Genomic DNA, 12,704 nt, shown 5'->3' with positions numbered 1-12,704 from the left:
TTGTGTTGAACTTTGTCACGATTTACTGCGCAGTGTTGAAAATAGACCCTGAGTGCAGACCTCGGGATAGGTCTGGGTTTAGCCTATGGTGGAAAAGGTGGCAACCCTCACCAGAATGGACCAGCTGCTTCTTCAGCCTATACAGCACTGCATGTGAATATCATGAAAGGGACAACCTTTTGTGCAGAGAGAAAAAAGCAATTCAAGTGAAAAGTACGGTCATCTTTGTTCGTTTTTTTGTGTGCACGCGTGCGTTGCGGTTCGCGCGTTGCGGTTCGCGCGCTGCGCTACGAATCCGGTGGCCTGAGTCCGATTCCCGCTCACGGCCAACACTTGTGATAAAGGCCGTAATTATAGTATATATTGGGGGACACACATTCCCCCCAATATTTAACTATGCTCAAAATGTCCCCCCCCCAATATATTGCTATAAAAAAATAATTGCTATGCTATGTAAATAAAAATAATTTGCTAAACCATGGCCACAATATCTGGACTTGTCTTCATATAAATCAATGCGTAGATTTCTGTTCATATGATTGTGGTTATGGTTGTATTTTATTAATCCCTAATCTCTGCCATTACATACAATGAAACAAGAAATGGTAAAAAAGTAAAAACAGAGCAATGTAATACAATACACTATTAGACATTGTAAAACATAAATAAAAAGTCCATCCCATGTGTTTGTGAATTTTTTTTTATTTTAGGCAGGAAATTTGTTTTCAAATGTAGATATTTTTCTGAATTGGGACCCCCAGATACCCTGGGAGATTTGGTCTCCCCCCCAATGTTGACTCCATGGCTACGGCCTTGCTTGTGATGATTATCTGAACCGGTCCTGGCTTTCCTCTAGATCGACTCAGCCTCAAATGAGTACCTGGTACGTTGTCTAAACATCGCCACTAGAGAGACAAAGGCGGCCAGGCGTGGTGCTGGCCACCCACCCCCTCGTCTGCCGTTCTGGCCTGCATAGGTGCTGCTCGCTCACAGCACTTGCCCCTACAGTTTATTAAGGCTACACGGGGTGGATCTTTGCGTTGTGTTCCGAACGTCCTTGCGTCGCAATTTTTTGCTCAATTGTCTCTCCCCCCCACCACCCCTTCGTTACCTCGGCGCCCGTGCGCAGGGCGTCGCTATGGAGCTCCTGCGTGGTGCTGCCGCTGCTCGCCCTCACGTGGATGTGCGCTGTGCTCGCCATCACCGACCCGCGCTCCTTCCTCTTCCCCGTCCTCTTCTGCGTCTTCAACTCGCTGCAGGGTTTGGTCATCTTTGTCGTCAACTGCATCCTCAAAAAGGAGGCAAGTGGCGGTCGCTCCCACGGGTCAACCTCCCCACCCCCCCCCCAAAACAAATGGGGAGGCCAATCGGCTGTGGCCGCCCGCCGTGCGGAACGTCGGGACTAACGTCGGGCCAACGTCGTTGCGTGTTTGCTGGGAAATTGTCCCAACGAATTTCTTTCTTCTTCAGTAATAGAAAGAGAAAAAAAAATAGTGATTTGCATGAGGGTTGTCTATAAATGGAAAATGCAGTATGGTTTCGGAGAGTGTCCAAGAGCGTCGTGTGTAGCTTTGTGCATTTGTCAGGGTTAGATGTGTTGAGGATGAGGGAGCGAATAAGCAGATGTTCACTCCGTGGATCAACATCCAAAATACAAGACAGTCAACGAAAATGAATTGCATGGCATATATAAGCAATATATGTATGTATTTATACCAACCGTAATGTGACAACAGTGAGACACCTTTCGATTTAAAGCTTTCGTGACTGCAGGGATTCATCTTCTTGGTTCTTTCGGTAAAGTCATGTAGAAGGGAAATAATAAAATAATAAAAATAAAACATAATAAAATAATTCTCACGACGTTTCGGCCACAACGCAAGCAGCTGTCCTCAGGTGAAGACCAGGTCTGTCCGGGAGACAGCGTCTGAATCAGACCTGCTCTTCACCTGAGGACGGCTGCTTGCGTTGTGGCCGAAACGTCGTGAGAATTATTTTATTATGTTTTATTTTTATTATTTTATTACTTCCCTTCTACGTGACTTTACCGAAAGAACCAAGACGAGTGAGACACCTGTTTGAGGCACAAGGAACAGTTTGGGAAGAAAGCAGCTACCCTCCATCGTAATGAGATGTGTAGGAAATGTTATTAGGCTGTGGAGCAGATGCATTAAGAGAGAGGTCATTGGGTGGATGATGTTGCATTGGTAAGTTGGATTAAATCCCCTGAAGGACTTTAATGATGAGACCGTTTTTTTGTGACTGAGTTTCAAGTGAATGGAAAACTATTTAAGTGATTAATATTACAGTAGATGAAACGTGTCTCCTTGAATAGCTTGAACAGTGAGTCTGCCGTCAGGATCCCGTATGAAATTTAGCGATTCAGAACTTGGGGAATATTATAGATGATATAGCTACAGTAACATGCAAAAAAAGAAATACATGAATACATTATTGAATGACAGTATTCAGCAGTAGGTCTGTGATGAATGCAAACATCAATTTATTTTCCAAATTGCTATTACAGTATTCCCTGGTTATTCACAAGGGATACGTTTCAAATAATTATATTGGCCCATTATTAATATTTTAGATTAATCACATTAAATATTATTCTTAATATGCGATGACATACATGAACATTATCATAACACAAAAGAATAAAGATTGGTTATAATAAACATAAACTAAATACAATTCAATATTAAAGTATTAAATAGTGGTTTATAAATGAACTTACCTTAAATTATGATTATGCTGTGTAATTAGCATCATCATCACTTTATCTCATCACCTATCCTTCTCTGGATGCAGTAGTCGTGTAGAGTTCCAGATGCAATTCAAGGATAGCCTAAATCGTGGATAGCAAGTTCGTGAAGAACGAGGGAAAACTGTAGAAGTAAAAGAGAACAAATAAATAAATTTAGTTTTATATTTATCAAATTACTTATTCAATGTCGTTACTTTATTTTAAGTATATTCGGTTGTATAGCATTTGGGTTCACCCAGTATTGCCGAGAAGGGATTTAGAGGGTATTGCCGTGACTGGGTGATGAGGTGTTCCAGTACAATTCTACAAGGGGGGCCATCCAGACCTGGTGGCTTGCCCTAGAAGAGAGGATTTTCGTTGGCGCTTGGATCTACAGCATAGACAGTGGCGACCGCCAGTAATTCCTTACCTCGTTTACTCTCAGGATTATGGGAACCTCATTTGCCAGTAAAAATATGATAATTGGTTCTTTACCCTTCTATCTGGCAACAAAACTGACACCTTTTTACAAGGAGTCATGTTTGCATAGACCGCAATACCTGCAGTCATAATACAAACAAAAGAACATAACTCTGATAATGTGCACTGTCCTTGAAGTTGATTGGTCCACACCCGAGACAGCTTTCCTTAGAGCCTAGTCTCATATGGGTTAGACCAGATGACGGTGCGCCTTTTGGCGTCATCTGGTCCAACCCATATGAGACTAGGCTCTAAGGAAAGCTGTCTCGGGTGTGGACCAATCAACTTCAAGGACAGTGCACATTATCAGAGTTATGTTCTTTTGTTTGTATTATGACTGCAGGTATTGCGGTCTATGCAAACATGACTCCTTGTAAAAAGGTGTCAGTTTTGTTGCCAGATAGAAGGGTAAAGAACCAATTATCATACTCTCAGGATGTCAATAGATGCTGGGATTTATCGGTGAGATACTCGTCACGTTGTTGTGAGGTGGATGAATTCTGAAGGAATTATTGTTACTGGAGGTCCATCTTGGCAGGTTTCGTGAAGATTTCTTAAAATATATATGGCCTCTGAATGCATTAAATGTGCGATCTCAGTTTACGGCTCAGTCCAGAGAATTAGGTCGTTTCCAGGCTGAGGTTAAGCCTCAAAGTGCCTTGCAGAATTTCCATCCTACTAAAAAATAGCGGCATTCAAGCTGCACCTACTCTTGAAGGCCACCTGTCTCGCTTGGCTTTCGAGCGACGACACTGAGCTTGGCATCCACGCCTGAGTGTCATGGTCATTCATGTCTGAAATAGTGTCGAGTTTTAAAATGCATTATTAGTTTCGCGCATTAATCCAAATCGTTAGACAGCTACCGGTGCATTCCTGCTCAGTAGCTGGTTTCGGCAGTATTTATTTTTCTTAATTTTAATCTCCAAACTCTTAAGGGAGCGTGTCTTCTATTGATTATGGAGACACTGAAGCTCACTTTCGAGGCTGTTGGTGGTTATTGGCTCAAATATGGTTTTCCTTCTTTAAAAAATAGCGTGAAGTGCTGAATATTATCAAAGATCTGAGAAAGAGCCACCACATCTCTGAGGATGCTACAGACTCGCCATCAGGTATTAAAGGCCCAGCAACTCTGCATTGGAAAGGAGCCAGAAAGCGATGGGCACATGTACTGTAATGGTGGAAATCACACTTGCATGCTTTGAGAGATTTCTTCATAAGCTTTTCACATATCGGAAAATTGTCCGATAAGCAGTTTTACGAGTCCTAGACACGTGTAAAGTCCCTGAGGTCAAGTAGGGAGGTGATATTGGGCAGCAAAGGGCAGCCCAATATTCATTTGGCCCGGGGATATTTGTTCAGCTACAGAGCCACGACAACATTTAAATTATCCCATGTAATAAGGTTTCTCCAGAGGATGGCCTAGGAGGGTTTGGGCATTCTCTCTGAAACAGAGAGGTGCCAACAGGATGGGACATGTAAATGTTCACGAGGCTTCATTTTGAAAATGGTGATAGGGTTCAAGTGAGGATCAAGTAAACCCCATCACTCTTGGGGTCTGCTATTAATATGACTGCTGGAATATCAACACTCCCAGTGTATCAGTTGGAGTGCCCCTCCCCCCCCCCCCATTCTAATTTTGAATGAAGAGCTTGGCCAGCCAGCAATCACCGAAGCTTTTGTGTCGCCGAGAAGGGTATTAGGTGTGCTTCTTGCAAGGAAGGCTCTTGTCTGCTTTCATTGTGTTAAGATGTACCAGATTGCAACTGTTTACCACTGAAAGAAACAACGCTATTGCATTCCGGCTTAGGGAGCAGCAACGGGGAGGAGGGTTCACTTTACTTATAACTGTATTCACCAATCGGGGATGCCAGTTTTATCTTGCTAATTGGTACAAAAGGGCATGTCAGAACCGGCCCTAGACCTTTGGGGGCCCTAAGCAAAATTTGGTTGGAGGCCCCTTTGATGTATAATTTTTTTCACCCACTAGCTAGCAGTGACTCTAGGGGGCCCTCTGCTGGCCACGGGGCCCTTTGCAATTGCAAGGGTCGCTTAGTGGCTGGGCCGGCTCTGGGGCATGTTTTAATGGGTAAATAATTGGCAAACACGTCAAGGGTCACAGGTCATTTGTAACGGTAAGTCAAGAACACGAGGGTTATTTCCACGCAAATTCACCATTAACGTGTAGATGTCAAATGGTACATCCCTGGAGAAAATAAATACGTGCTCTCTCCCCAACACTGCATTGAGCACGTACCCAACACACATTTAATACACTGGTTAAAGGGTAGCGAACCGGGTGGCATTGACTGAGAGTTGTCAATATCAAGCCGTAGGTGCCGAGCACATGACCCACACACGGCCACACGCATCTTCAGCGGTGGAGTAATAGTAGGGGTCAAGTGTTGGGCATGAGAGTGGCTGTGAAAGCTCGGGTCAGGGGAGGGCAGCATGAGTAGAGCGGAGAGAATATTACAACTCCCGCTGTGCACCAGATGGAACACAAAACACCAAAAGGAAATGTATCATTATAGCTCCGAGGAAAATCAACAAATGCCAGGCAGAAGCCACAGCGCTCTTGAACGTAACTCCCTCTCTTGGGCTATGGTCCACTGAGATATTTAGCCGTTCGGATAACTCTGGCCAAAGATACAGCACCGTTGACTACGGAACTGTACGTTGAGGTTTGTTTCCTCACTGGTAGGACATTGCGCAATGCTTTGTTTGTTTAAATGTACGATTTTTCTTTCCACCTGAGCATTATCTCGCATTGTAACTGTACTCTTCTGATAAATTACAACTATTTCTTCCTAAAGAAGAGAGAGATATTTAATGTTGTTTTGAATAGTTTTAATCTACCCAAAATATGATTACTCAGGATGCCGTGGTATTTCTAATGACGTTGGGGTGAGCAGATGCATCACACGACTCTATTCCTCTTTAAAGCAGACTGGTATCAGCATGAATGATGATCAAACGCCGTGTTACAGGGCATTTTCCTGTGAACTTTCCACAATCAGCAGCTTCATACCAGACATAAGAGGCTGTATTTATGGAATGGTTCAAAAGCATATTTTTTAAATTCACACTCAGCTCACTGCTGTCCAGTGATGAAGAATATATTTAGAATGCAATTGACTGTCTGGGTAGTTAACACTTATTCACGTTGCGACTCTCATGAATGACATGAACATCATCTTAGTGCATCATTAATCACGCTTTGATAGGCTGTGTATCTTCTAAAACAGTGGTTCTCAACCGGGGGTACGCGGACCCCTGGGGGTATGTGGCAAAATCCCAGGGGGTACGCGAGAGGTGATTTATAAATGTGTGAATTTATATCATATATTAGAGTCATTGGTGATGAATCATGTATGAATCTTCCAAAATAAAATCACTACATTACAATCTAGATTTTAACTTTTCGTGACTGCAGGGATCCATACTCTTTGCTACAGTACAATTTAAATCCATACGTAACTTAAAACGATTTAAAACACCTTTCTAAACTCATTGATCGTTAACAATGTGATTTCCAAGAGTAACCAGTGAGCGGGAACAAATTACGTCATGCATGCAGAGCTTCCATTGAAATTGTATTTGCTTGCAATTACAAGCTCGTTAGGATACCTCACAAAGTGGACAATTGATTAAAATATTGATGTTCATTAGTAATACATTTACTTCTTAGAACCATGTTGGGTTAGGCAAGGGGGTTACTCGGTTGAAACAAAATTCAGCAAGAGGTACAGTTGCCAAACAAGGTTGAGAGCCACTGCTCAAAACAATCCAGCTCTTATTTGATACAGAAGTTCTCAACTAATATTATTTTTCATCTTGTTTTATTGTAAGTGGCCTGCTTTTAACTGCTCATTTGGAATTCACTCCTCTCACTTTATACTGCTTTTTATATACCTTACTAATAGCATGAATCCACAGCTGGATGAAGACCTCCCCATACCATCGCCACAGCAGTTTGTACAAATTGTGCCGTGTAGCACTACGAGGTGGTCCAAAATTAAAGGTGCGGTATGTGAACAAACTTCATATTAATATTGTACTGAAGGCCAACTAATCAATTATTCTTATTCTGTGTGAAAGGATATTGACCCCTACGCAACATTTGGCCGAGATAAAACTAGCTTTGCCTCTGGATGGTAGCCTTCAAGCCTGCAAAGAGTGTAACACAATCCATCGGCTACATCGTCACTGCAAATGGCTTGTATCGAATGGAGAATTCCATGACTACATATGGAGGACGATAGCCTGACTGCTGAGCAGATCTACAAAACAGATGGTCGTGAAAGGACATGCTCTCCAAATCTCCGTCTGCCCAGTCCAAGGTCACGGTTTTTAGTTACGGAGATGACAGGCGCAGATGAGTGCCACAGGGACTTACTTAGGCAGGTTAAACTATCTGTGGGACAGCAGGGGCACTGCTGAGTGCAGCTGCAAAAAAGCCTCATTGTACCACGCAACAGCAGTCTGATATTCACCTCTCTCTGGAGCTCGTGTGTGGTGTTTTATATATATACAGCAAATCCTTGTTAATTCGACACATATGGGGCTCTGGCCTTGCCGAATTATCCAATATTCCGAATGATGTACAATAGTACTCCCCAGTGCCTCCTGCAACAATAGAAAAACATTGTTTTCCAAACTCTTCACACACCATACGCATTGACACACACCATGCATCAGTTCTATCCAAAACTTTGGATTTGTCTCGCAGACTAAGGGATTTATACTTCAGTCCCTTTCTATTACTTCTTGATGTAGGTTTAGATGACATTTCTGAGAGGGTTGGCTTGTGCACAGAGTGCATAAACGAGGTAAAGTCCAAAGCAACAGCTCTGCACTAACGCTTACCATGTACGCCACCACCAGCCTGAGTCATTGTTTTGGTCGTGGTGCGTGGCGTCGCTCCACGTGTTTGCCGAAATTGAACCATTCGGTACGGCAATTCGGCTCATGGCAAATTACTAATACTGTATGTATGCCGAAAGCACAGCCATGCCAAATGATCCCCAATTACGAATGATCAAATACGGAAATAACGAGGTTTTACTGTATAACAGTTTTATTGGATCAATGCACCGTGTGTAATCAAGTGTCACTACAAACGTATCCAATGTCTCTGAGGTGCGGGACATCGTGACAACACGAACCAGGGGGAGGGGGGGGAAATAACTCCATGTGTCTGCAAAATAGCATGGGAGTAGAGGGAAAGGAAAGGTCCTAGACCAGTTTAGGAACTCTGTTTATGTCAGGGAGCTGGTGATGGATTGAGTTGAAGAGGGGGAACGTGATATGTATATGTGCGTTTTTTGTGTGGATAATCATCATCATTTACAGCCCTTTTCCAATTCACTGCCAGATAAAAGCCCTCATCATGCCTTGTCGGCCATGGAGATTGTTCGACCATATTTCACCACGTTGGTCAGTGCTGGGTCCGTGAAGGGTGGTGGGGAGGACCGGTTCATATATCACTCGCCACTGATGTTAGCCGTGACCAGGAATACAACCCAGGCTGCCAGCTTCAAAGCACAGTGCACTGAACACTACGCCTCCACCCCTTCTCGGTGTGGGTGCTCTATTTTTTTTGTATTCCTACATGATAACAAATGCCGATAAAAACCAAATATCCATTGCCACTTGGTTAGACTTTCCTCAATAAGCAAATATAACAATATTTGAGGTAAAATAGTGAGCCGTACATCTGCAAGTTGTGATACGGGGCTTCAGTTACACCAAAAGAAATCTATGCAGAGAGAAAGCTCTACATGGACATTACCCAAAGCGACTTACAGCATGCTAATGCTCTCGAGAGATGTGTTGTATACCAAGTGAAATCATGTAACCGAATTTTCTTCCAAATTTACCAATCTCATTCTTTCATCACTGCTCCATAATGTTCCCATTATGTTAATGGAGTGCATTTTTCACTCAATTTTGCCGAAAATGGGGGAAATGTGAGAGGAAAGCATCACTAATAGGGATTTTCCCCTTTTTTCTGGCAACAAAACTGACACCTTTTGCAAGTAATCATGTTTACATTAACCACAATACTTGCAGTCAAATGCAAACAAAAAACAATACTCTGATAATGTATGCATTGTCCTTGAAACTGATTGGTCCACACCAGAGACAGCTTTTCTTAGAGCCTTAGAGCCTAGTCTCATATGGTGCTCGACCAGATGACGCCAAAAGGCGCACAGTTCAAAAGGTATCACCTTTTGCAAGGTGTCAGACACCTTGAGAAAGGTGTCAGTTTTGTTGCCAGAAAAAAGGGGAAAAACCCTATTAGTATATTTTGGTACTGGAAAACGAGGCCTCATGATGTAGATGCTTGCCCCGAGCTCTCATTACTCTCATAGTGCGTTGTCTTTGAACTGTGCGCCTTTTGGAGTCATCTGGTCGAGCACCATGAGACTAAGCTCTAAGAAAAGCTGTCTTTGGTGTGGACCAATCAGTTTCAAGGACAATGCATAAATTATCAGAGTATTGTTTTTTGTTTGCATTTGACTGCAAGTATTGTGGTTAATGTAAGCATGATTCCTTGCAAAATGTGTCAGTGTTGTTGCCAGAAAAAAAGGGGAAAACCCCTATTAGTATATTTTGGTACTGACAAAGGAGGCCTCATGGTGAGGAAAGCATCAGCTAGAGTTCACAGCGAAGCAGAACTCAAGAAAACAGTTTAACACGTAATAGGCTTTCACAAGCAATATTGTACATAAGAGGTTTTTGGGTTAGATCGTGTAAATATACATGTTTTTTGTTAAACCCGCCACTACATTTATATGTATGTGATCTAACCCAAAAGCTTCTGTTATGGATCACAAAACACCTTCTTCCTTAAATTAGTATAGAAAGTGGGCATGAGGGGTCAAATGTACTAGATAAGGGAGCTAATTATAAGCAAGACATTAAAAATCTAAACATTAACAGTCCAGTTCAGGGATTGGGAGAACCTAAAGTGCTTCTCAAAGAACAAAGTTTTAAATTTCTAGATAATAGAAGGATCATAATGGACTCTGCACAAAATAAGTTGGGGTAAGGTAAAATGGAAACGACCAAATAACTCAAAAGCATAAGGAACAAGTGAAATGTATGAAAAACCATGTAAATGCCACACGCAAGTTATAATACAACAATACTCTGTATATCCGCTTCGATAAGAATTGGAACAGAAATTGGTGAACACAATCACCAGTGTGATTGAAGAAGCCGGCATCAACGAAGGGGGTGCTCAATAGCACATAGACTAGGCTTAAAGCTTTCGTGACTGCAGGAATTCATATTCTTGGGTCTTTCGGTAAAGTCACGTAGATAGGTTCAAAGAAAAATAACAAAAAACTACAACGATTCGATCGCAACACAAGCTTCCAAGGCAAACTGTTATAAGGGGTTTGAAATAGGCGTAGCCCAAGTGTCAACAGCCAATGATAATAAAAGTGGTGGGCGGCCCAATCCGACGGTAGTTGGTTTTCCACCAATCAAAGGGCTGCCAGGTGAAAATTAGCATGTTAATGAGAGATTAGCATGTTAATGAGAGATTAGCATGTTAATGAGAGATTAGCATGTTAATGGAAGATCGCAGAGCCGCGGGCCAACCCGTGCGTTGCGGCTCTGCGATCTACTAATTTAACTAGTGCAGGATCATACTTGGATATCTACAGCTGAATCACCGATCATTCGTCTGATGATGAAGATGATGTTGTAGATTGCCTACCTAAATAGGTAAATGTTTGCAGTATTAATAATGGAACAACCTCAAACGACATGGTGTAAATTGAGATCATGAAGACAATTGGAACCAGATTTTGCAAACCAAATAAATAATTGACCAATTTTCCTTCATGTTTATGCATAAATAAAATACTTTTATCCTGGAATGTTTTGTCAGTTCTTAAATTCACACGTGGAGGCAAAATTGATTCGTGAGTTAAAACCCATTAGCCTTCTTTCACATGTACATTGAAACTCTTTGAACCAAGGCCCTTCTATCCATAATGCCAAATATCAGCAGAGTCGAGTTGATACTCTTAGTTCTTTCGGTAAAGTCACGTAGGTAAAAAATGAAATTAAAATTAATAAAAATAAAACACTAAAATCACGACGTTTCTGAGGCAACACAAGTCTCCGTCATCAGGTGGGACCGTCACAGCCAGATTTGCTGCATCAAGTGAGGCAAGGATTGAAGATGCAAGCCCTTAAATACAAGTTGAGGGGGGAGGAGAGGGGGGGGGGGGAGCTTATCAGAATGTGGTAGCCAATGAATGGAACGTATCGGGAGGGGGGGGGGGCTAAAAGAAGGCACGAAGTGCTACGTAGAACGTATCGGGAGAGGGGGGCTAAAAGAAGGCACGAAGTGCTACGTAAGCGTCGGCGACGTGGACGTGTTTGTGCGCAAGTAGCTATTGTTGGATATGCTAACGTATTGGACGAGGGGGGGGGGGGCTAAAAGAGAGTACGGGGTGCAAGTGTACCTGGACATGTATATGTACAAGCACCTGTTGATACACATGATAGAAAAGAACGAAAATGCCCATGTTTATACCAGTGTTGGCTGACAATAAAGAGAGTACTGTTAAACACTGGGGATGTTAACACTCGGTAAAGTAAAGTAAAATGGTGCCTGTCAGATAAGATGGTTCAAAAATGTGTAATTAAATATTTTTTTTCATGGTTGATAACATCTTTCCAATTATTACTAAGTTTGTACCCATCATCACGGTTGAAATTATGTCTGTGTTTGTATATCTGAATGGCTTCGTGTACAAACCTTTGATGGTAGCCAGAGGGTTTGCAGAGCACCTTAGTCTCGGAGAAAACAATCTCATGAGAGCCCACCGCGTTGTAGCAATGGTCGGCAACGGCGGAAGACTCAATTTTGCCGTGTTTCAGATCTGACTTGTGCTCGCGGACACGATCAGAGACATGACGTTTCGTTTCCCCAATGTAACAGTCACCATAGCTGCAACTCAGTTTATAGAGTCGAGTTGACCCGTGATCCTTCCCGTTCCCCCCCCCCCCCGAGAATTTGCAAATTAAAGGCAGAGTGTGGAAGGGGGCCTTGGACGGATTCCAAACCCACGCAATTGTCTATAGCATTTAGATATCAATATGGACACAGACCATGAGGTGCTGCATTCATCCTATTATCAATAATCATTCATGGAGACTCATGATGATGATATACTAGTGTAGAGTCTTTTAAAATTACTCACACCGACACGTTGTAACAAGTCACCTACTTACACTTTATTCACCTATTCTTGCACCAGTTGTAGGCACTCCTATAACTATCTATACGGTCATGTATGTTTAACTTCTCTCCACTCTTATCTACCTTCCACCTCACTTATCCTGCACTCGGCAGCTCTACTCTCAGCGACTCCGCACACAGCGTCTTCGCACACAGCGTCTCCGCACACAGCGTCTTCACACTCGGCATCTCCGCACATGGCATCTCCGC

The 12,704-nt window shown here is 42.7% G+C and overlaps 1 protein-coding gene across 7 annotated transcripts in view; it reads left to right on the top strand.

Moving 5' to 3' along the window:
* The window catches only part of LOC144720208 (adhesion G protein-coupled receptor B3-like), a 104,370-nt gene that overhangs the window by 73,643 nt on the left and 18,023 nt on the right, over positions 1-12,704 (top strand). For all 7 annotated transcript variants that reach the window (XM_078596719.1, XM_078596716.1, XM_078596722.1 and 4 more), the window contains one exon: positions 1,130-1,301. In XM_078596719.1, the coding sequence (XP_078452845.1) occupies positions 1,130-1,301 (172 nt within the window). The remainder of the gene's footprint in view (positions 1-1,129; positions 1,302-12,704) is intronic.

This window comes from Lampetra planeri, chromosome 8 (genome assembly GCF_965212315.1).
Source record: "Lampetra planeri chromosome 8, kcLamPlan1.2.h2, whole genome shotgun sequence".
NCBI classification, from domain to species: Eukaryota; Metazoa; Chordata; class Hyperoartia; order Petromyzontiformes; family Petromyzontidae; genus Lampetra; species Lampetra planeri.
This window is presented reverse-complemented; position numbering and strand designations above follow the sequence as displayed.